The 25,590-nt window shown below is 42.2% G+C and overlaps 1 protein-coding gene and 1 pseudogene across 2 annotated transcripts; both read left to right on the top strand.

The window, feature by feature from the left end:
- The first annotated feature begins 6,877 nt into the window (after positions 1 to 6,877).
- LOC150018087 (mas-related G protein-coupled receptor member X2-like) lies at positions 6,878 to 9,791 on the top strand. Of its 2 annotated transcripts, XM_090267629.1 has the most exons (3): positions 6,878 to 6,901; positions 8,591 to 8,851; positions 9,455 to 9,791. In XM_090267629.1, the coding sequence occupies exons 1-3, from the start codon at positions 6,891 to 6,893 to the stop codon at positions 9,615 to 9,617; spliced, it is 435 nt and encodes a 144-aa protein (XP_090123755.1). In that variant the 5' UTR covers positions 6,878 to 6,890; the 3' UTR covers positions 9,618 to 9,791. The 2 variants fall into 2 exon arrangements, with proteins under 2 accessions (XP_090123755.1, XP_090123752.1); XM_090267626.1 differs by having other exon boundaries at positions 8,591 to 9,791.
- Positions 9,792 to 23,812: 14,021 nt separating this feature from the next.
- LOC150018088 (serine/threonine-protein kinase pim-1 pseudogene) lies at positions 23,813 to 25,063 on the top strand (annotated as a pseudogene).
- The last annotated feature ends 527 nt before the right edge of the window (positions 25,064 to 25,590 follow it).

Consider the following 25,590-nt stretch of genomic DNA (forward strand, 5'->3'; position numbering starts at 1 on the left):
TTTCACCCTTCTTCAGCTGCAGCCCAGGTCAAGCGTGGCTAGTGCATTTTTTTTCCACCAGCACACAAGCGGGCCTGGGCAGTAGGTAGGCACGAGAGCCGGGGGGCAATCCCCTGTGGACATATATTTTCATTTCTATTGGATAAATAGCCTGAATAGAAATTATTTGGTCATACAAAGATGTATCATAAACTCTATGAGAAATTACCAAACTCTTTTCTGGAATGCTAGTGCTATTTCCCATTCCCATCAGCAACATATACAAGTTCCAGCTGCCCCATATGCTCCCCCAAACTATGGTACTGCCAGTCTGTGACTCTTACTCATTTGGATGGACATGAAGTGGCATCTTCTTGTGGTTTAACTTTTATTTCCTAAATGACTATTGTTTGAGCAACTCTACATGAGCTTATTAGCTACTTTTATTTTTGAAGTGCCTGTTAAAATTTTCCCATTTTTATTGTGGGGCTTTCTTTATTACTTATTTGTAAGAGTTCTTATATATGCAGTTGAGTCCTTGGTTGGTTATTTGTATTATAAATATTTACCCAGTGCTGGTTTGCCTCTTCATTTTAATATGTTTTATATTTCTGAGCACTTTTAGATTTAAAGAAAAATTGCACAGAAAGTACAGAGGGTTTCTATACAATCCCTCTCCTCATCCTCAATTTCCCACACAGTTTCTCTATTACTAACATTTTCCATTAATATGGCATGATGTTCAAATTGATGCACCCATATGGATAATTACTAAAGACTGAAGTTGATAGTTTCTATTAGCATTCAGTCTTTGTGCTGCATAGTTCAGTGAATTTGACAAAAGCAGAAATTCATGCATCTGCCATTATGGAATTATATAGAACAGGTTCTCTGTCCCAAAAATGAATTGAATACATTGGATTTTTCTTTGTTTGTTTTTTGGGGGGTTGTTTGTTTGTTTATTTGTTTTGCATTCATCCTTCTTGGTGTTCTTGAAGCTCCCTAGATATGTGGTTTGGTGCCTGTCAATAAATCAGAAAGTTCTCATCCATTATTACTTAAGATATTTCTCCTCTTCCTACTCCTCTTTCTTCCTCCTATTATATTCTTATTACATAGATGTAACAACTTTTGTGATTATCCCAAGCTCTTGAACATTCAGTTCTGCTTTTTTCAGTATTGTATTCTTTTTAGTTTTCAGTTGGCAAGTTTCTATTCACATATCTTGAGGGTAATTGATTTTACAAAGACTGTATCTAATCTACTGATAAGCTCTTCAAAGATAGTCTTCATTTCAGTCATAATGTTATATTTCAAGTATTTCTGCTTTTGTAGAGAGTTCATCTTTCTGCTCATATTGTCCACTGCTCTTCCATATTGTCCATATTTCCCATTAGACTCCTTAGCATATTAATCACAGTTATGTAAATTTCCAATCTTAAAATTTTTCATTCCAAATTACCAGCCAATCTTAAATTTTCTTTGCATCTTATATGGGGAATTAATCAATCCTCTTATTAATAACAAAAAATTAAATATAGAATATAAGTTTTATTATCCATGTCTATAATCAGAGCTATTAAAAGAATTCAGAGACTTCTGGCCAAGATGAAGGCCTAGAGAGACACGCTGCATCTCCCTCCACGACTAAGAAGGAATACAACTACCTCAAAACTAGAGACAACCAGAAGTCCCAGAAAATCGAGCTGAATGGAAGTCTAACAAACAAAGATATAAAGAAGAAATACTCATCAGACAGGTAGGAGGGTTGGAGCCAGGGTGGAGAGGACCCGCTGTGGTGGTGGAAGCAGCAGCAGAAGCGGCAACAGCGGCAACTACAGCAAACTGGTGGAAAGCACAGTCAAACATTTAAAAAAGTCAAGAGGGACACCTGGGGAGTGCTCCCAGCATGAGACCAGACTGCACAGCTCACAGTTCCAGCACCTGGGAAAATAAAGCCCCATTGCTTCTGACTGTCCAAACCAGTGGGGGGTTGGGGTGGAGACAAAAACTGCTGGTCTCTCAGTAGAGTCCACTTGTTTAAAGGGTTCCCATGGTCACAGAATGCCCGCAGATCCACCCACTCTGGGAACGACGGCCAGAGAAAACAGCTAGAGAGGCCCCAGTCCCATAAGGAAGTGGGAGAAGTGCCTGGAAAAAGGGGCGAGTGCTGAGCAAGTGGCATTGTTCTCTCTCAGACACCACCCTCACACACAGTGCCACAACGTGGTGAAACGGGCCATTTTGTACTGACGAATACCTAAGGCTTTGCCTCTTAAACATAACAGGTGTGACAGCTCTACCTAAGACATAGGCAAACAAACACAGAAGCCTGTCAAGATGAGGAGACAGAGAAGTATGGCCCAAAAGAGGGAACGGATCAAGGTTTCAGTGGGAAAACTAAGCGGCAAGGAAATAGCCAACCTAACAAATGAGGAGATAGCCTACCTAACGCATGCAGAATTCCAAACATTGGTGACAAAGATGCTCACAGGCTTGACAGATATGCTTAAGTATGGCAAATGCATAAGGGGAAAAGTGAAGGCTATGCTGAATAAAATGAAGGAAAATCCACACAAAACCAATGGTGAAGGGAAGGAAACTAGGGTTCACATCAATGATTGGGAATGTAAGGAAGAAAAATAACAGTCAACCAGTACAGAAGGAGGAAACAAGAATTGAAAAAAAATCAGGAGAAGCTTAGGAACCTCTGGGACAACTTTAAACATGCCAACATTCGAATCATAGGGGTGCCAGAAGGAGAAGAGGAACAGCAAGAAATTAAAAGCTTATGTGAAAAAATAACGAAGGAAAACTTCCCAAATTTGGTGAAGGAAATTGACATACAAGTCCAGGAAGCACAGAAAGTCCCAAGGAATCTAGACCCAAAGAGGACCACACCAAGACATAGCATCATTAAACCACCAAACATTCAAGATAAAAAGAGAATCTTAAAAGCAGCAAGAGTAAAACAGACAGTTGCCTACAAAGGGGTGCCTATAAGACTACCGGCTGATTTCTCAAAAGAAACTTTGCAGGCAAGGAGGGACTGGCAAGAGGTATTCAATGTGATGAAAAGCATGGACCTACAACCAAGAATACTCTATGCAGCAAAGTTATCATTTGGAATGGAAGGACAGATGAAGTCCTTCCCAGACAAGATTAAGCTAAAGAAGTTCAGCATCACAGAGCCATTACTATATGAAATGTTAAACAGACTTGTTTAAGAAAAAGGTCAAAACTATGAACACTAAAATTACAACAAACTCACAACTATCAACAACCGAATCTAAAAAATAAAAACAAAAACAAACTAAGCAAACATCCCGAACAGGAAAACAATCTTAGTTATGAGGATCATTTGAGGGTTACCAGCTGGGAGGGGGGAGGGGGAGAAATGGGGAAATGGTGCAGTGACTAAGAAGCATAATTAGTTGGTACAAAATAGACAGGGGGAAATTAAGAATAATATAGGAAAGGGTGAAGCCAAAGAACTTATATGCATGATCCATGGACATGAATTAAGGTGGGTGAGATTGTTGGAGGGAAGGCGGGTACTGGAAAGAGAGGAGCAAAGGAAAAAGAAATTAGGACAACTGTAACAACATAACCAATAAAATATACTTTAAAATTAATAATGTCATGTGAAAAATAAATTATATCCTGGGATGCCCCCCCAAAAAAGGAAGGTGAAATAAGGAGTTTCCCAGACAAAGGAGTGCTAAAAATATACATCTCCACTAAAACAGCATTGCAAGAAATGCTAAAAGGTCTGCTTTAAGAAGATGAAGAAACTGAGAGACAGAGAGGAACACAAGTATTTTTAATTTCAAGGAGAAACCACTTTGTGTAATCACAAAATTTAATAATCAATAAAGAAAAGTGTTTTTTTTTTTTTTTAAAGAACGGTTATGGAGATATAAAGCACAGTGGAGGGAATATAGTAGCCAAGGAAAATATATGCATGACTCATGAACATGGACAACATTGTGGGGATTGTCCGAGGGAGCAGAGAGGCTGGGTGAAGAGGCAATGGGGGAAAAATTGGGACAATGGTAACAGCATAAATAGTAAAATATAATTTAAACTAAAAAAGGAAAATATTAAGATGAAAATGTCTGAATGGAGATTCTTTATTCTTGTATATTTGGATTATGATTTTGCCTGATTTTTATTGAGATATATTTGACATTTAACATTATATTACTTTCAGGTGTACAACATAATGATTCCACATTTGTATATATTGCAAATTAAATTCCACAATACGTCTACTTGACATCTATCACCACATATAGATACATTTTTTTCTTGTGAGGAGAGCATTTAAGATACACTCCCTTAGCCACTTCCAAATACACAAAACAGTATTACTAACTGTAGTCACCATTTTTTAAGTTGCATGCCCAGGACGTACTTATTTTGTAACTATGGGCTGGTTTGGGGTTTCTTTGGTTGGTTCGTTGTTTTCTTTTTATCGACTTTATTGGGGGTGACATTGATTATAAAAATTATAGAGGGTTCAGGTGTACACTTCCATAATACATCATCTCTCTACTGTAGCGTGTGTTGAACACCCAAAGTCACATCTCCTTCCATCATCATTTATCCCCCATTTACCTTTCTCTAGCTCTCCCCACACCCCTCTCAATGGAGCTGCAATTGCTGTTTGCCATTGTATGTTTTAACACTCTTTTGTCATTTTAAGACACAAGGATTATCTAAGAACCAAGTTGGTCCCATTATTATATGTTGTTAGGGTTCTTTCTAGATAACTGGTTGCAGATATATAAATACCTATTTTTAATTACGAATATGTAAACATTTAGGCACATGCATTAGGGTTTTGTTTAAATATGCATTGTAAGTATTTATTTTCTCTTTTGACTTGTTGATGACCTAATTCATAACAATATTTTTATTTTTTAATGGTATTTTAATCAATACTTTTATTTATGACTTTTGAGTTTTGTGTCATGGTTACAAAATATAACCCCTTACCTTTCCAATTCTATATGACATCCTTATACATATTTAAATATACAGACCATTTAAAATTTAACAATGTGTAAGAGACTGAATTCCGTATGGATTTATGTTTTATTTCTGTGACTTGCTAGTTATCTCTCCACCTGTTTTCACAGTAACACAACATTGCTCTTTACACTGTTTCTTTAGAACAGCCTCTAATATCTGCTAGGGCTGGTCAGTCTTCATTGATTTCTGATTTCTCCAGAAGTGGTTAGATTAATTTTATTGTGTAATTTTTTTTTTCATATAGGAGAAAGCTTTTGATTTCTATAGAGTAATTTTGTTCTCAGCTGTTTTTCTGAGCTGTCTTTCACTGTGGTAATTGTCAGTTGATTGGGATTTTCCAGGAGGAATATCACACAACCTGCAATTCTTTCCTCAACCTGCTTTTTCAATCTTCCAGCCGCCCCCCCCCATCCACTGGACCCACACCTGTCATGATCAGAAAAGACTTTGTACTGCACACCCCGAATTTCACTCTTAGTCTACATCTTCCTTATTAGTCTACATCTTCCTCAGTCTCCCAAGTCAGATTGAGGCTATTGCTTACTCCCATCTTCTCCGATCAGTTTCTCGGTTCAGTTTCAGGATACTATGCCCCCTCCTTTACCCACTCCTTCAATATCTGCTTCTCAGAACTGCATTGGCTGGGTCTTCGTCTTCTTCCAGGGGTCTGTCTGCAAGGTAGAGGCCCTAATGCTAAGTCTCCAAGCTCTTCTCCAGCAACACTCACTCCCTGGGTTAGCTCACCCCGCAAGTTTTGAATGTAGGGGCATAGTGCTGTGTGTAATTCATCCCTGCATCTGGCCTGCCTAGAACAGTGCTTGGCACAGCACAGGCACACAGAAGAGTTTTGTAAGTGCAGAAATGAGTGGGTAACTTTTGCTAATTGTTTTAAATGCTTCATAGTTAAGTTTTTAAATTATATTTCATTATTTATGTTATTACAGATGCCTCAATTGTCCTTTTTTGTCCCCTTCCACTCAGCCCCTCCTCACACCCTCAGGTAGTCCCACATCACTGTTCCAAAAAACATAGGCTTAAACCATAGTTAAGATTTTAAAGGAAATGCCATAACTCTATTTGTCTACATGTTTGGGCATAGGAATGGAAGTCATCGGAGTCATCGGTGCTAAGGTTGAAAATAATGGTCATCCCCAGATCATCTGAAAGTAATCTAGCTAACAAATTTCAGTGTGTGGTGTGTATGTTGAGTGTTAAATTCCCTACTTTTTATAAGGAACCACAGTATACACAGTTGTTGATATTGATAATTCAAAACTAGAAATGTAGTTTTATTATGCAAAGAGTTAAAAATAGAAACTGTAAACATCAGATGCCATTGAAGAACAAGATTAGGAGAGGCTTTACATTTCATTTTACACACTCTGGTGTCCTCTGAAATAAACAAGTGTGAATGCATTACTTCTGTGAGTAAATAAAAAAGATCAGAGGAGCCAGTCCATGCAGGGCCCACAATGCTAAGCAATCCCTTCACAGCTATGGAGCTCACACTGCCTGGTGAGTGGGCTTCCTGCACAGGCTCACAGTGGGCAGCAACAGGCTCCAGGACACGCAGTCTTCACAGGGAGGGGCACTGGATTGGGTAAGATGAAGAGAAGAAGAGAGAAGTCACTGGACTCAGACAAATGAGAAACATCTCGTGATGCCCTTGCATCACTTCTCCGGAACCTCATTTGCCAGTGCCCTTGGGGCAGGAAATCACGGGGCTGTCCAGCATCTTGATAAGCCTCTCCTGCTCTTCAGGCTTCACTCCTGCTCCTGTAGGCACCTCCTATCTAGAAGCTGGAAGCACATTCTCTGGTTTTCAGCACTCCCTGGGAGCCCTTCCTTTTCTACTCTCTGTCTTCCAGTAGAAGATGGTGCTAAGGTAAGAGTCAGCTGAGAATTGTCTTCTTATAAAGGCAGCATTGTTTTGTCCCTCTGAGTCCATATGCTCACAATTGCACCTTGGGTGGCACATGTAGGAAGCAAAGGTCCCCACAGCAAAAGTCCAGAGATAGGAAGCTCCCTCAGAGACTCTTGGGGTGCCTGGAACATAGACTGTGGGAGATCCACATGGGGCCAACCAGGTCCCCTCTGCTTCTGTGACAATGTTTCCAAACCTAAATTGTGGTTAAACACCTCAGGTTTCATAGATTAGCTTGCTGTTCAATGAGTTGTTTGTTTGTTATACATTTGTGTCTGGCTTGTCCCAGCAAAACAACACAGGGCACAAACTAATAGGGTAATTGAAGAGAGTTAACAAAGGAACTGTGTACAAATTGCGGGCAGGGCTAAGGGAAATGGATAAAGGATGTTTAAGCCCATCAAGACACGTCATAATAAGGAGCTGCTATCATTGCAGAGCTTAAAGGGGGAAGAGAAGAAGTTACCCCAATTTAGGGAAGCTGTGGCAATAGGTGTGGTTGTGACTATGACAGTAGGAAAGGGCCAGACTGGGACCATGTCCTTAGATAGAGTAACACCGGCATGGCCAGCTGACAGCCTGACAGCAGAGAGCCAGGGAGTTAAAATCCCCAACACCCTCCTCCTGCCCTCCAATCATCTGTCAGTGTCTCTCTTTCCTGAGAGCAGCCAGGAGACAGAGGGAGAGGGAGCCCATTACAAAAGCACACATGTCTCCTCCTGGGATGCAGAGGAGGGTACAGAAGATGGGAATGAGATCTGATGGCAAAAGGAGAAAATCCATTTCTTCTTCTAGACTCTCTACAGTTGGTTTTCCTTGGACTCTCTCTCTCTCTCTAGTGAGAGTGATCAATTTCACATTGTATCTCCTCAGTTTGTTTGTTTGACTCTTAAACACCTCTCTATCTGGTATCACTTTTTGGGGGGGTGGGGGGGGATAAGTTCTCACTATCATCATAAATTCCTTGAGAATAGAATGTATTTTGTAAGGTTGGAGTATTCTGTTATTGATAAGTAGTTTTATATATTAATTTGATTGCTCTAGAAAGAACCTCATTTGAAGAGTGTCTTAATCTGAGTCCCCACATCCAACTAGGCCCTGGGGAAACACCATTGGACAGGACATAACTAAGTCCTATCCACATAAAACTGACACAATAGGACATTTCTAGCCAAAGTGACCAGGCCATAATCACACCCCTCATAGCAGAATGTTGCAATCCCTGCATGACCCTAAATCATGGTCTCCTTTCTCTGTGGTGGATGGACCACTCTCGATCACTGAGATAGCCCAGAAGTCATGCCCAGTCCCAGGGCACAAGTAATGCTGAGATCAGAATCTTATTGACATGCACATAGTTGTGCAAACACAATATGGCCCAGGACTGTGACTGGAGGCATTTGGATCATAAAATGTTCCCATGTCAGTAGCATATATGTAGCAATACAAAAGAGCCCAAGTTTTAGAGTCAGTGTGAACTAAATTTAAATCCTGGTTCCAGGACTCCAAGGCTGTGAAGCCTTTTGGATCTCAATCTCTGCAGGCCTTCATTCCCCTCCTCTGTAACACACACAGTAATTCTGATATAGCAGGGTGGCCTAGAGACTCAGTGATCATGCACTAGGTGCTGAAATCTTGTTTCTGTTCCAGTGGCACCAGTGGAGGGTTTCTGAGCATGGATCCAGCTGTCACAGCCTGGACCACAGAACTCACATCAACAAGTAGAAGTCAACAGCCCCTTCCTCCAGTGAAGATCATAATCCAGAATTCACTGACAGTCGTCATTTCCCTGGTGGGGCTGGCAGGCAATGCTGTTGTGCTCTGGCTCCTGGGCTTTCGCACAAGGAGGAACACCTTCTCCGTCTACATCCTCAACCTGGCGGGAGCTGACTTCATCTTCCTCTGCTGCCAGTTTGTGAATTCCCTGTGTATACTCATGTACTCCTATTCCATCTTCAAATCCATGCCCTACTTTTTCAAAACTGTGTCAATCTTTGCCTACCTTGCAGGCCTGAGCTTTCTCAGTGCCATCAGCACAGAGCGCTGCCTCTGTGTTCTGTTGCCGATCTGGTACCGCTGCCGCCGCCCCAGACACATGTCCACTGTCATGTGTGCCCTGCTCTGGGCGCTGTCTCTGCTGCTGAGCACCTTAAGAGGGATCAGTTGCTTCCTGGGTAGGGATTTAAGTCCGTTTTTGTGTCAAGTATTCGATTTCATCATTGCTGCTTGGCTGATTTTGCTATTTGTGCTTCTCTCTGGGTCCAGCCTGGTGCTGCTGACCAGACTACTGTGTGGCTCCCAGCGGGTGCAGCCGACCAGGCTCTATGTGACTGTCGTGCTCACGGTGCTGGTCTTCCTCCTCTGTGGCCTGCCCTTCGGCATTCGCGGATTCTTCATAAAGAAGTTTCTAAAAGATTTTGATGTTCTCATTTATATTTCCCTGACTGTTTATATTCTGTCCGGTGTCAACAGCTGCGCCAACCCCATCATTTACTTCTTCGTTGGCTCCTTTAGGCAGCGATGGTGGAAGCGGCGTCAGACCCTGAGGCAGGTTCTCCAGAGGGCTCTGCAGGACACTCCTGAGGCGGATGAACACGGAGGAAGCCCTGGAGATGTCGGGGAGCAGACTGGGGCAGTGATGGAGAGCCTCTGCCCTGGTCGGTCAGAAGTGGAATGAGACTCAATGCTACCCCACCAGGCTTGGAAATTATCTAATCTTCTCTCAGCCTCATGCCTCAGAATGCTTCAGTTATTCCCCAATGCTTCAAGTAGGTTATTTTAAATCTGGGTTTCCAGTTTTTCTCAGAAAGGGCATTACTCTAAAAGTTATACCTCTCCAGCTTTTTGGACATTACCAATAAATTTCTTATGTAATCGTCCTATGAATATCTTTATTGAATGCATTTTACTTACAATTTTCATTGCAATGGAAACAATCCCTGTTCAAAACCATAAACCCTTTTTCACAGTTGTTTTCTACCTGATCAGAGAGAAAAAATTGATTCCTTGTATTTCTCAAACTATCTAATCTCTTACAATTAATGTTTAGTCTTGTGATTGAAGGCCTTCTAGGAGTATAAAGTTGGAATAAACAAGTTCACCTACCACTAATCTCTTTGGGTTCTTGGGAAAATTGTATCCTTAGAGATAGTCTCTCCCTGCATAAGAATAGTCCCGGAAATTAGGCTTATGAAAAGTCCTCTGGTGGCAATTGTCCGCAGCGCAGTGACAAGTTGGCCTTGGGTTGTTGTAGTAAAGAAAACCATGGCCTTTACCTTTGAGAAATGATGAATTGTTTACAGTTCTCACCTCAACCAGTGCAGAGTTTAGAACTATGTCCTACCAATTCCAACTTGGCCATTGTAACCACAGGGTTTATTTTAAACTAGAGAAATCTTGGGAACAATTTATTATTAACACACAGATATTAGTCTTTGGAGCACTCTGTAAGCCTCAAGGATTGTAATAATTTTCTGATTGTGACTTTCAGTGAGTTTTACAGCCAGTCGCCATGAGGAGCAGGGCTGGAAACATCAGATACTTTCATTCTCATGTCAGGGCACTGAGAAACTGAGGGTTATTACAGGACTCTGGACTATTCTCTGACACCGGCTACTCATTCCTCAGAGAACTCAGGCAGACTGGGAGGGCCCACTATGACAATGTGTGACAACACAGAGGGCTGTCTTCACAGTGAGGCTGCCCCACATATTTACACTCAGAGAGGGGAACTCACAAATGAAGGCTGAGTGCTCAGGCGACCTACAGGTAGCTATGAAAAATGATACTAGCTACAGTTTTCACTTTTTAGAACTATATATATCCATCAGAACTAGGTTGCCTGACACTTGATTCAACGCTCTTCCCTGTTTACACTTGACTGATGTAGTATTCTACATGCACTCTTTCATTTCCAAATGCAGAAGTGGAACTTGGCTGTAGGTAAGGGCTTCCTCAGCTGGACTGAAGGGTGGTGGGAGAAGACAGAAAGACAGAGCATGTGGCCTGTGCACCAGGCAGGGTGCTTTGATGTGATGCCACCAACTTAGACTGAGGGTTCTTAGGAGATTCAGCCCTGTGATCTTATGATTCTTTCAGTCATACAGATCTGAGGAATCCTACAGGGAAAGTTCATCTCACTTTTGAACAAAGACTGTTGGGTTTCACCTGGGAAACTGGTTATTTTGATGTTGGTGGAATTCCTCGTCATGCTGGCTGCACTCTGACATCAACCAACACACAATTCATGGAAACACTTTTCAAGAAGAGTGCCTGCAGGTGCTTAGATCACAGGCATTGGCCCACTACCTGTTTCCAAACCCTTTGTTCCAGCAGAGGAAGTCCTGTCTCCACCCAACCTACTCGAGCATCCAGAAATCCTGGCATATGCAGGAGTACAGAACTTGCCAGTGCTAGATTTGAAGTACTGGACCTGGAGTCAGGGAACCCAGAGTCTCATGCAGATTCCATCAGAATCCTGGGTCACAAAACCCAGTCTAGGCAATCGAAGCAGATAGTGAGATTATGAGATTGTCCTGGTCTGAATCATATGCCATTTGTGGTCAGGTACCAATTTTCAGAATAAGGTGGTAGGGTTTGACATTACCAGAGATGGTGACTGGAGGTAACCTCTGTTGCAAGTCAGGCAGCCTCAGAAGTTTGTGTGTTTACACCTGACTATAATAATGAGCATATACTCTTCTCACCTGAACCTATATTTTGCAGCTACCTGGAATTCAGAGAGGTTACCTGATGCTCTTTCAGTGTGATAGTAAAATATGTATTGGCACCCATACTGTCAATGTTATAAAAATAGATGAAATTTGGTTCCATTTCTCCAAAAGCTTGTAATAGAGTGTGAAAGAGTTCTCCTTACACATGCCTATCATATTAGTAAATTAGTTCTGAATCCTTCCAGTATACAAATATAGAGGTGGAAGTGGAGAGGGAGAAGGTCTCATTACTAAGTGTGTATGTCATTGCAAGTGGATCATGAAAGGCTTCTTAAGACTTGGAATTTGAACAGAAGCCTCTACAATTTACCAAGCAAGCACCCTGTGTCACTTTGCCCAGCCACACCAACATTTTCAAACAGGCAAGGAAAGATGAACAGAAACTGGACAAATGAAACTGGACAAATGAAACTGGGAGAAGAGGCAATTCAGTGTGGCATTGTTAATAAAAGTACAAAGGTTGTTTAGAAAATGGTGGTCAAGTCTTTGCAGGTGTGGCTCTGTTGGTTGGAGCATCATCCCATACATGGAAACATTGGGGGTTTAATTCCTGGTCAGGGCACACACCTAGGTTGTGGGTACTGTCCCCCAGTGGGAGTGTGTACGAGAGGCAATCAATCAACGTTTCTCTCTCATACCAATATTTCTTTATCTCTCTCTCTCTTTCTACTCACTCCCTTTCCTCTCTCTCTAAAAGCAATGAAAAAATAACCCCAGATGAGGATTAAATTTTTTCTTGATTAATTAAAAAATGAGATAATGGTGATCAGTATGCAAATAAGTTTCATTTCCTGAGACACTGCCAATATATGGTGATGGTTGCTAGATCCCCCTTAAGAAGGATATAGGCTGAAGTTGGTGAGCAATGAGCAATGTCTTCCATGGCCTTGAACTGACAGAGGTTCGTGTACATTTTCAAGAATGGATTGGACTCAACTCTACAATACTGTCAAGTCCAGATGTAGCCAGCAAGGTCACCCAAGCAGGATGAGCAAAAAAGGAAATTCCTGCCCTCCTGACACTGACTGAGATATGCCCAACCCTACAGGGTGAGATACCACAGCTAGAAATAACAAACAGGTGGAACAAGGACAATGGCGAGGGGGGGCGGGGATGGAGAAACAAAAGACTGCATCTTCTTCTGGACTAAAATTGTTTTGCCTGCAAAATACCACATTGGGTGCAGGAGAGATGGTTCATCTTTTAATTAAACTCAATGTTTGATGCCTCACATAAAAATTCAATTCTAATTATTTATAGGTTTGATGTAGATGATGGTTTAAGACTTGGTAACCAGTTGTCAGAAATCTCATATTTAAATTCTGCATGTGCTCTCCTACCTCTTTCAAAATGTAATATCTATAGTATTATATCATTTTAAAGTATATTTTATTGAATATATTGTTACAATAGTTACAATATTTTCCCTTTTGCTCCCCTCTGCCCAGCACCCTCCCCACCCTCAGGCCATGCACAAGGGTTGTGCATACAAGTTCTCTGGCTTCACCCTTTCCTATATCATTCTTTTTTAAAATAATTAATTAATTAATCAACGTTTTATAACAATAAAAAATAATAATCCTCCCCTCTCAGACTTAAGACCCTTTAAAATCTTATAAAGGACAATGGGTGAAGGTCTCATGTTCCTCTAGCTGCTTCAAGCTGGACATGGTCATTGTCCTATCTACCCTTGGGTCCAGAAGTTCCTAATAAGAGTGGGGGTGTGGAGGGGAGGGTGGCCTTCCCACATGGGGAAGGATCGTGCAGACTCCAGGTCAGTTGGCTGTTCCCAGACAACAATGTGCTTGGTTTAACAGGCTGACATCCCTGTTGTATTCTGGGGGTAACAGATTTGGCAACAGGGTTAAAAGGCATCATTCAATCCATAACCACTAGATGACAAAACACAGGGATTAATTTTTCAATGTCCCACATTAGGGAAAAAAAAGGGCTTCTTTGGAGGAAGGTGTGCCAGGCGCATCACACCTGCCCAGAACCCTTTTGCCCACTATACTTAGTTTCGGCTGAGGGGAATGTTTTAGGTTTCCTTCCTCTCAGACCTCTGGGCCCTTTCTGTCCAAGCCTTTATGATAGAAAAGAGAAACCAGTTTTAAAGTGAAGCCCACAGTCCACCCCTTTCTTCATGAACTCAGCCACTTAGTTCAGCCAAACCATTGAGTCTCAGGAGGCAGCAGTGTAGACAAGATTAACTGAGGCCTATACGTACCCACAATCACTCAGGTAATGAGATTATAGGCTTATGCTCTATGAAAACAGAACACACATGTTAATTTACACAACATAGCCCACAAACCAGTCTCTAAATCTGTAAGACTGTTTTATTGGAAAGACAACCAGTTGCAAGGCATTTGACATTCTTCCTGCCTGTAAATTAAGCATCTTTGATGATGTCACAGACCTAGTTTAACTTTCAAATGAAAACAAACTTTAAAGCAGTTAGCTGCACTACTTATAGTCTATCACTGAGCATTGTGATTTACCTTGAATCACAATTTTTCTCGTTAAGATTACCCTCCTTGTCATTAAAAAAACTGCATTAAGTCCATTTTTAATTTATCCTGTTTGTTTGCATAAACACAACAAGAGCAGCAAATGATCACTTATGATCTTTAAGTCTGTTTTGCAGGAACTTATACAAGGAACATTTAGGGTGACCTTCAGTCTGCCCTTCAGGGCACAGAAGCTGAGCCACATACCTGCCATTCAGCCTTGTCTGTAAACAGCTATCTTTTCCAAGTCCTTTGGGTTTTCCATTGTGCCTTACAGTCCCTTCTAGCCATCTTTCAGGAAAGCAACCTGCGTTACTTACCTGGAGAGATTGCCGTGGACCACACGACCAAACAAGGTAGCAGGTCTTTTTTCTTGAGAGCTTTTATTACCTTTTAAAGTCAATCCCAGTTCCTTGGGGCTTTTTGGTAACAACCAGAGCCCAAGCATGTCTCCTTTGGGCATGACATTCCAGTCAAAGTCTTCATCAACAAAACCTCTATTAACAACTGGTCTTATTGGTTTTATGCAAAGAATCTCATGTCATTACTTATTTCTTCAGAATGTCAAATTCTAGAGGGATCAGGTAGGGAGAAAAATATACAGTGTGAAGGAAAATCCCTGTCCTTCTAATATTCATTAAAATTGCATTTCCAGACTTCCGGCCAAGATGGAGGCTTAGACGGACACGCTAGGTCTCCCTCTACAACTATAGAGGAATACAACTACTTCAAAACAAAGGATAACTAGAAATTCCAGAAAATAAAACTACACGGAAGCCCAACATATGAAGTTATAAACCAGCGGTGCCATTTGGGCAGGTAAGAGTTAAAGAAGGCAAAGCTGTTTGCGGAGCGGCGGGCGGGCGGCGAAAAATCCCGGAGGCAATCAAGCCCCTGGCGGGCGCGACTCCAATCAAGCCCCTGGCGTGCGCGACTCCGGCGCTGGGGAGAGCAGCCGCAGCATCGCCTTGAACAGTGAGGCCCAGGGGGGCGGGAGGACGGATCCTGGTCTCCTAGCTGAATAACTGTGTGAATCCATCTTGGACCCCCGCCCCCACAGAAAGCACCACAGGGCTGCGAAATAGGTCGCAGACAGGCGCCGGTCGCTAATTTGTGACGCGTACACAGGCACCGCCCCGGACAGCCGGCCCAGGAAAACAAAACGCATCTGTCAAAATGTGGCAGACAAATATAGAGATCCCGGTGATGCAGCTCACCAGGCAGCAGATAGAGAACCTGACAGATGAACAGATAAGAAACCTGTCAGAGGCTCAGTTCTGGGCCATTGTTATCAGGTGGCTTACAGAATTCACAAAAGAGCAGGAAAAAGATATGAAAGAAGCGAAAAACTTTCATAACGAAAGGAACAAAACCACATACGAGACAGATGGTGAGGAATCCAGAGTTCATTTCAACAAACTGGAATATGGAGAAGGAACAAGCAGTCAACCAATGCAGCGAGAGGAAATAGGAAGCAACAATGAGAGGATCAGAAACCTCTGGGACAGCTATAAAAGGCCCAACATAAGAATCATTGGTTTGCCAGAGAATGAGGAAGATGAACTAGAACTTGAAAAATTGAGTGAAAATATAATAAAGGAGAACTTCCCAGACTTGGGGAAGGGAATAGACTTGCAGGTCCAGGAAGCAAGGAGAGTTCCCAAGAGACTGGACCCAGGGAGAACCACTCCAAGACACATTATAATCAAAATGTCAAAAATTAAAGATAAAGAGAGAATCTTAAAAGCAGCAAGAGAGAAGAAAAGAATTATGTACAAAGGGGTCCCAATTAGACTATCAGCTGACTTCTCAAGGGAAACCCTACAGGCAAGAAGGGACTGGCAAGAAATATTCAAAGTAATGAAAATCCAAAACCTACAACCACGAATACTCTATCCAGCGAAATTGTCATTCAGAATAGAAGGACAGAGAAAGTGTTTCCAGGACAAAATAAAACTGAAAGAGTTCATTAGATCCAAACCACTGTTATATGAGATGTTAAAGGGACTGGTTTAAAAAACAGGAGCTAGGGAGATGAAACAAAGGCAAACGAAACAGGCAACGAGAGTGGAAAAGGAACTGTGGGTAAGGGAAGCATAGTGGGGGGAGGTCAACAGGGAGGGGGAGTGGGGAGAGGGAGGGAGATGATATAGGAATTGGGGATCAAGGTAGGAGGGAATGGAATAGACGGAGAGAGGTTGGGAGGAACTGTATGCACAACTAATGGACATAATCTAAAAGGGGGGGACAACTGGAGGGAGGGGGGCCACCGGGTGGAGGGGAGCAGAGGGAAGGGAAATTGGCACAAATGTAATATTTTAATCAATAAAACACATTAAATCTGAAAAAAAAATTGCATTTCCATTCTTTATATTTTCTTTTTTCCCCCATTAAAAATTTGTTTGTTTTTCTATTACAGTTGTCCCATTTTTTTCCTATTGCCTCCCTGCGACCTGCCAACCCCTTCTCCCACAGTCAGTCCACACCCAGTTGTTCATGCCCATGGGTCATTTGTACATGTTCTTTGACTAGACCCTTCACCTTCTTATCCTCTTCTCTCCCACCCCCTTCCCCCCTTGACACTGTTAGTCTACTCCTTGTTTACATACCTCTGGTTCAATTTTGCTCATTTGTTTGTGTTGTTCATTAGTTTCCCGTAATAGGTGATAGCATAAGGTATTTTTCTTTCATTGCCTGGCTTATTTCGCTAAGCATAAATCTCTCTAGTTTCATCCATGTTGCTGCAAATGGTAGAAGTTCCTTCTTTCTGTATGCTACATAGTACTCCATTGTGTAGATTTACCACACTTTTTTGATCCACTCATCTACAGATGGGCACTTAGGTTGTTCCAGCACTTGGCTATTATAAATAGTGCTGCTATGAACATAGGGGTGCATAGGTTCTTTTGAATTGGTGTTTCAGTATTCTTCGGATAATCCTAGCAATGGAATTGCTGGTTCAAAGGGCAGTACATTTTTAATTTTTTGAGGTAATTCCATACTGTTTTCCATAGTGGCTGCACCAGTCTGCATTCCCACCAGCAGTGCACCAGGGTTCCCTTTTCTCTACATCCTCACCAGCACAAGTTGTTTGTTGACTTGTTGACAATGGCCGTTCTGACTGATGTAAAGTGGTATCTCATTGTGGTTTGTATTTGCATCTCTCTGATGGCTAGTGATGTTGAGCATTTTTTCATTTGTCTATGGACCCTCTGTATGTCCTCTTTGGAGAAGTGTTTGTTCAGGTCCTTTGCCCATTTTTTCATTGGGTTGTCTGTCTTCTTGGTGTTGAGTTGTATAAGTTCTTTATATATTTTAGAGATCAATCCCTTGTCAGAGGTATCATTGAAAAATATATTTTCCCATATGGTTGGTTCCCTTTTCATCTTGCTGATGTTTTCTTTTGCTGAGAAGAAACTCTTTAGTTCGATGTAGTCCCATTACTTTATTCTTTCCTTTATTTCCCTTGCATTAGGAGATATATCAGTGAAAATGTTGCTATGCAGGATATCTGAAATTTTCCTGCCTATGTTTTCCTCTAGGACTTTTATGGTGTCACGACTTGCATTTAAGTCTTTGTTCCAACTTGAGTTTATTCTGGTGTATGGTGTAAGCTGGTGACCTAGTTTCATTTGTTTGCATGTCCCTGTCCAGTTCTCCCAACACCATTTGATGAAGAGGCTTTTTTCACTCCACTTTATGTTCCTTCCCCCTTTGTCAAATATTAGTTGACCATATATACCTGGGTTTATTTCTGGGCTCTCTATTCTGTTCCATTGATCTATATGTCTGTTCTTATGCCAGTACCAGACTGTTTTGATTAACATGGCCTTGTAGTATAGTTTGATATCAGGTATTGTGATTCCTTCTACTGTGTTCTTCTTCCTCAAGATTGTTGTGGCTATTTGGGCTCTTTTTTGGCTCCATATAAAATTTTGACGTATTTGTTCTAGGTCTATGAAATATATCATTGGTATTTTAATAGAGATTGCATTGAATTTATAAATTGCTTTGGGAAGTATGGACATTTTAATGATGTTGATTCTTCTCTTCCATGAACATGGTATATACTTCCATTTATTTGCATCTTCCTTAATTTCTTTCTTCAGTGTTATGTAGTTTTCCAAGTACAGGTCTTTTACCTCCTTGGTTAAGTTTATTCATAGGTACTTTATTTATCTTATTGCTATGATAAATGGGATTTTTCCTCTAGTTTCCATCTCTGATATTTTATTGTTGGTGTACAGAAATGCCTTCAATTTTTGAATATTGACTTTGTACTCTGCTATTTTGCCAAATTCACTTATTAGGTCAAGTAGTTTTTTTTCATGGACCTTATAGGGTTTTCTATGTACACTATCATGTTGTCTGCAAATAATGACAGTTATACTTCCTCTTTTCCAATTTGGATGTCATTTATTTCTCTTTCTTTTCTCATTGCTGTAGCTAGAACTTCCAAGACTATGTTGCATAGGAGTGGAGAGAGTGGACATCCTTATCTTGTTCCTGACCTCAAGGGGAATGCTTTCAGTTTTTGCCCATTGAGTATGATGTTGGCTTCAGGTTTCTCATATATGGCCTTTATTATGTTGAGGTGTGCTCCTTCTATTCCCATTTGGCTGAGAGTTTTCATCATAAATGGGTGTTGTACTTTACCAAATGCTTTTTCTGCATCTATTGATATGATCATGTGGTTTTTGTCTTTCATTTTGTTTATGTGATGTATTACATTTATTGATTTGTGAATATTAAACCATCCTTGCATCCCTGAGATGATCCCACTTGATCATGGTGTATGATCTTTCTAATGTGTTGCTGGATCCGGTTTGCCAATATTTTGTTGAGGATTTTAGCATCTATATTCATCTGAGATATTGGCCTGTAGTTTTCTTTCTTTGTTGTGTCTTTACCTGGTTTTGGAATTAGGGTAATATTGGCTTCATAGAAAGAATTTGGGAGTCTTTTCTCTTCTTGGATTTTTTTGAATAGTTTGAGAAGGATAGGAGTTAGTTTTTTCCTATGTTTTGTAAAATTCACCTGTGAAGCCATCCAATACAGGGTTTTTGTGTGCCGGGAGTTTTTGATTACTGCTTCAATTTCATTAGTTATTATTGGTCTGTCCAAGCTTCCTGCTTCTTCTTGATTCAGTTTTGGGAGATTATATGTTTCCAGAAATTTGTCCATTTCATCTAGGTTGTCAAATTTCTTGTGATACAGTTGTTCATAATAATTTCTTACAATCCTTTGTATTTCTATGGTATCAATTGTGATTCTCCTCTTTTATTTCTGATTTTATTTATTTGGGTCCTCTCTCTTTTTTTCTTGATGAGCCTAGTTAAAGGCTTGTCGATTTTGTTTATCTTGTCAAAGAACTAACTCCTACTCTTATTAGGGATTTCTGGACCCAAGGGGAGGAAGGACGACGACCATGTCCAGCTGGAAGCAGCTAGAGGAGTATGAGGCCTTCAGACATTGTCCTTCATAAGATTATAAAGGGTCTCAAGTCTGAGAGGGTGGAATTGTTATTTTTTGTTATAATTAATTAATTAACTAACTTAAAAACTAATATAGGAAAGGGTGAAGCCAAGGAACTTATATGCATGACCCATGGACATGCACTAAAAGGGGTGAGGTTGCTGGGGGACGGTGGCTACTGGGTGGAGGGGAGTAAAGGGGAAAAAATTGGAACTATTGTAACAACATAATTAATAAAATATACTTTAAAAATAAATAAATTTTTTTAAAAAGAGGGAAGAAGAAGAATAGTTATGTAAGCTGAACTTATGTTTAATAAGGGAAGTGAACTCACCCACTTCTTAATGCTTATAAATTAAAAACATCGACTTCCGGCCAAGATGGAGGCTTAGACGGACACGCTAGGTCTCCCTCTACAACTATACAGGAATACAACTACTTCAAAACAAAGGATAACTAGAAATTCCAGAAAATAAAACTACACGGAAGTCCAACATATGAAGTTATAAACCAACGGTGCCATTTGGGCAGGTAAGAGTTAAAGTGGGCAGTGCTGTTTGCGGTCGCACCCGGAGCGGCGGGCGGCGAGGAGTCCCGGTGGCCAAGCCCCTGGCGGTGCGCGACCCCGGCGAGGAGTCCCGGTGGCCAAGTCCCTGGCGTGCGCGACCCCGGCGAGGAGTCCCGGTGGCCAAGTCCCTGGCGGTGCGCGACCCCGGCGAGGAGTCCCGGTGGCCAAGTCCCTGGCGGTGCGCGACTCCGGAGCTGGGGGGCCCAGGGGGGCGGGAGGACGGATCCCGGTCTCCTAGCTGAATAACTGTGTGAATCCATCTTGGACCCCCGCCCCCACAGAAAGCACCACAGGGCTGCAAAATAGGTCGCGGACAAGCAGGCGCCGGTCGCTAATTTGTGACGCGTACGCAAGCACTGCCCCCACAGCCAGCCCAAGAAAACAAAAAGCATCTGTCAAAATGAGGCAGGCAACTTTAGAAATACCGGTAACACAACTCACCAGGCAGCAGATAGAGAACCTGACAGATGAACAGATAAGAAACCTGTCAGAGGCTCAGTTCTGGGCCATTGTTATCAGGTGGCTTACAGAATTCACAAAAGAGCAGGAAAAAGATATGAAAGAAGCGAAAAACTTTCATAACGAAAGGAACAAAACCGCATACGAGATAGAAGGAAAGGAAATAAAATCCAGAGTTCATTTCAACAAACTGGAATATGGAGAAGGAACAAGCAGTCAATCAATGCAGCGAGAGGAAATGGCAAGCAACAATGAGAGGATCAGAAACCTCTGGGACAGCTATAAAAGGCCCAACATAAGAATCATTGGTTTGCCAGAGAATGAGGAAGATGAACTAGAACTTGAAAAATTGAGTGAAAATATAATAAAGGAGAACTTCCCAGACTTGGGAAAGGGAATAGACCTGCAGGTCCAGGAAGCAAGGAGAGTTCCCAAGAGACTGGACCCAGGGAGAACCACTCCAAGACACATTATAATCAAAATGTCAAAAATTAAAGATAAAGAGAGAATCTTAAAAGCAGCAAGAGAGAAGAAAATAATTATGTACAAAGGGGTCCCAATTAGACTATCAGCTGACTTCTCAAGGGAAACCCTACAAGCAAGAAGAGACTGGCAAGAAATATTCAAAGTAATGAAAATCCAAAACCTACAACCACGAATACTCTATCCAGCGAAATTGTCATTCAGAATAGAAGGACAGAGAAAGTGTTTCCAGGACAAAATAAAACTGAAAGAGTTCATTAGATCCAAACCACTGTTATATGAGATGTTAAAGGGACTGGTTTAAAAAAAAAAAAAAACAGAAGCTAGGGAGATGAAACAAAGGCAAACTAAATAGGCAACGAGAGGGAAAGAGGAACTGTGGGTACGGGAAGCATATTGGGGGGAGGTCAACAGGGAGGGGGAATGGGGAAAGGGAGGGAGATGATATAGGAATTGGGGATCAAGGTAGGAGGGAATGGAATAGACGGAGAGAGGTTGGGAGGAACTGTATGCACAACTAATGGACATAATCTAAAAGGGGGGGACAACTGGAGGGAGGGGGGCCACCGGGTGGAGGGGAGCAGAGGGAAGGGAAATTGGCACAAATGTAATAATTTAATCAATAAAACACATTAAATCATTTAAAAAAAAAATTAAAAACATCATTGTAAATTTAGGGTTCAGGGCTAATAATAAAATAAATAAGAATGGGTGTCCTCTGGAGAATGGGTTTTGAGGAGACTGTTACCATTTATATACTTCTCTATCACTTGGGAAAAATTATACACATGAATTTATACTACTGTGATAATTAAACAAACAAAAACAAAATATGGATTTAGGCCACAGTGAATTTCCACTCTATGTTATACTTTATTCTTGAGTTTTAAAGCCTCAGTGTGAACTCACATTGCTTGGCATTGCTTCCCAGGCTCACAGTTGTAGGTAAGTACAAAGAACTTACATGCACAATCCATGGACATGAACTAAGGAGGGAGGGATTGCTGAAGGAAGGAGGGCACCAGGCAGAGTCAGACAAAGGAAAAAAAAAATTGGGACAACTGTAACAGCATAATCAGTAAAATACACTTAAACAAAAGAAACTGTAACATGTTGAATAAAGTTCCAGAAAGAAAGAACAATACAAATCACCATAAGAGTTAACCAGTGTACAGTAATTACTATTTGTCCCTGTTTTAAACTATTTGGTTAGCCAAAAAGTTCACTTACATTTTTCCATAAATAAAAGACACATTTTTCATTTTCACCCATGACTTTATTGATTTGGATATTTTGAGTATGTTGGCTATCTCCTGCAGGGTATGACATTGATTGTTCCCAAATCATGTCATGTCATGTCTACCCAACTATGGAGCATCGTCCAGCAAGAAATCTGCACCACAAAACTTTGCAAACCACTTTTGACATGTTCAATCAGTCACGGCACCTACTCCATACAATGCACAAATCATTGTTTGCATTTTTGCCTTCCTTTAAATAATAAAGTACAATATGCCTAAAATATTGAGCATTTCTTTTTTTTTCTTCAATATTTAAATGGCTACAAAAAAATCACCAATTTTGCTAAGCTTTTTTAATGCATATTGATATGACAGCTGTCACAATACAATCTAAAAAAAATTGTGTCCACTGAACTTAAAGAGAACTAAGCACGTCTAGAGCCATCTCACAGGAAAAAAAGAAAACTGAACAAAAAAACGAAGGAACTTTTTGGCCATCCCATTATTATATAATTAACTCATTAATCTTTACAACAAATCTCTAAAGTAGGCAATAATGACATTCCCGTTTTAAGTATGAGAAAACAAACACAGAGGAGTTACCGTGTTTGTCTAAGGTCACATAGAGATGCCAAGCAAGCTGGCTCCAGGGTTTCTGTTTCTAACTACTGGGCAAAATTTTGAGAGATCAGAGCAGAAAATTATCAAAAATTATTAAATCACAGTAACCCTGAAATCCAGGAAACTTCACAAGCCCCAAACATAATATGAAAAAAAGAGCCACTATAGCCCTGATTGATATAACTCAGTGGATTGAAGGCCAGCTTGTGAACCGAAGGGTCGCTGGTTCGATTCCCAGCCATGGCACATACCTGGGTTGCAGGCCCGTTCTGCAGTTGGCAGCGTGAGAGAGGCAAACCAATCTCTTTCTCTGGAACGTTGATGTGTCTCTCCCTCTCTTTGTCCCTTCCTTTCCCTCTCTCTAAAAATAAATAAAATCTTTAAAAAGAAAAGAAGAGCCACTACACACATAATGGTGGAGGTGCACCACACCAGAGGAAAAGGAAAGCTCTTGAAAATAAAAAGTGAGTGGAAACTTGACTGTTGGCCAATCTCACAACAGTAACATTGGCAGCAAAGACAGTGAATCTTCAATGCGCAGGAGGAAAGGAGCGGTCTCAGTAGAAAGCTGTATCTGAAAAAGAACATCTTTTTAAAAATGAACAAAAAACTATGACATTTTCAGGCAGAGAAAAGCTGGAGCACTTAACACCTGCAGACTCTCAAGGAAAAAAAATCTGAAGACTATTTAATTTAATCTTTATTGTACTTTTTTCCATTACTCTTTAGTCGCCTTACACCCCGCACTGCCCCCAGCAATCACCACACTGTTGACGGTGTCCATGAGTTCTTTTTCCAAGTGGCTGCGCCAGCGGCACCAGGAGCAGCAGCAGCAGCAGCTACAAGCCTTCTGTGCCATGGCCTTAAATGCACAGGTCCCACCAGCCGCCCACCCCGCTAGTGGGGCAGCCAGCTGCCAGCCCTGGCAGTGCACCCAGTTTTCCTCCACCTGCGCTCAGCATTCAGCGCCGGCCGCAGCCCCAGCCTCAGCCCCAGCCCCAGCTCCTGCTGCAGCTGTTCCAGACACAGTCCCTGGAGGTTGGGATGTTCCTGCCCAATCAACTTGCTGGCCCCTGTGTGCTCAGTGCCCTGGAAAGACCTGCACGCCACCAAGCTGGTGCCAGGCAAGGAAAAAGAGCCCCTGGAGTCCCAGGACCAGTTGGGCCCGCTATTAGTCAGCAGTGGCTTGGATTCCCTCTGCTTAGGTATCAGGGTTGCGGACAACTCGCAGAGGCCCTCAAGCACGTGGAGAAGCACCGGATTTCCTATGGGTAGAGCTGCGCAATGGAACCTGAGCGCCCACGGAAGTGGTTCCTGCTAAAGAGGGTGAACTTGGGCTTCCCCGCGTCATTAGGCTCCTGGACTGGTTCGAGAGGCACGGCGGTCTCGTCCTGATCCTGGAGAGGCCCGAGCCGGTGCAAGACTTCTTCGACTTAATCTCGGAAAGGGGGGCCCTGCAGGAGGAGCTGGACGGCCGCTTCTCTGGCAGATGCAGGAGGGTGAGCGGCACCGCCACAACTGTTGGGTGCTCCACCGGGATCTGAACTTCCTCATCGGCCTCAACCGCGAAGAGCTCAGGGACGCTGGTCAAGGACACCGTTTACATGGACTTGGGTGGGACCCAAGTGTATGTGGATTTGCTTCCGTCGCTACCAGGCAGGTCGGGGGCTGTCTGGTCCTGGGGATCCTGCTCTATGCCACATGATCTGTGGAGATACTCCTTTTGAGCACGATGAGATCATCAGGGGCCAACTTTTCTTTAGGCAGACGATCTCTTCTGGGTGTCAGCATCTCATTAGATGGTGCCTGGCCCTCAGACCATCATGTCGGCCATCCTTTGAGAAATCAAGTATCATCTGTCGATGCAGGGTGTCCTCCTGCCCAGAAAGCAGCTGAGATCCATCTCTCACAGCCTGTCTCCAGGGCCCAGCAAAAAACAGCTTTTCCATCGGGTCCTTCCTTCCTATCAGATGGTCCAGGGAGAGGAAGCTTCTGTACCGGTGACACTTCTCACTAAGCAGGACAACCCTTGATGTAGGAACAATTACCACTCATTCCAGACCCCAGGTCCTGGGAGGATGCCTTTGACAGTGAGGAAGAAACTCCTCTCCCCACCTCAATTCCTTGTGGATGGTCTCTCCTCATAGGTGTCCAGCCAGCCTTGCTGGACTCTGCAAAATCCCTGGGGGTGGGGGGACTGCAAAAGAAACTGGCCCTGGACTGTTCCCTTCACCACAAGTTCTCCTGAGTGCAACCATGGATCCGGCTGGGAGAACATGGGTTGGGATGCAGTAGGACGAGTAACATTTTAAGTCCCTGTCACCTCTTCACTTCCTGACAATTTAAGGAGAAAAAACATGTTCTGTAAAACCCACTGACATTCTGGGCAGTTCACTTCTGAGTGCCTTCTGTGGGGACTGCAGCTGTGCTGGGAAAAATATTTGAGCTTGCCTCTTTACCTACAGCTTCCCCCAAAATCATCCTGGGCTGGGTTCCCTATTTTACTCTCCTGCTGTCCCTCCTTTCCCATCCTTTATTGGAAGAGGCAACAGGGCCAATC

The sequence above is a fragment of the Furipterus horrens genome, unplaced genomic scaffold (assembly GCF_987537825.1).
Source record: "Furipterus horrens unplaced genomic scaffold, mFurHor1.1.pri manual_scaffold_2, whole genome shotgun sequence".
Lineage (NCBI taxonomy): Eukaryota > Metazoa > Chordata > Mammalia > Chiroptera > Furipteridae > Furipterus > Furipterus horrens.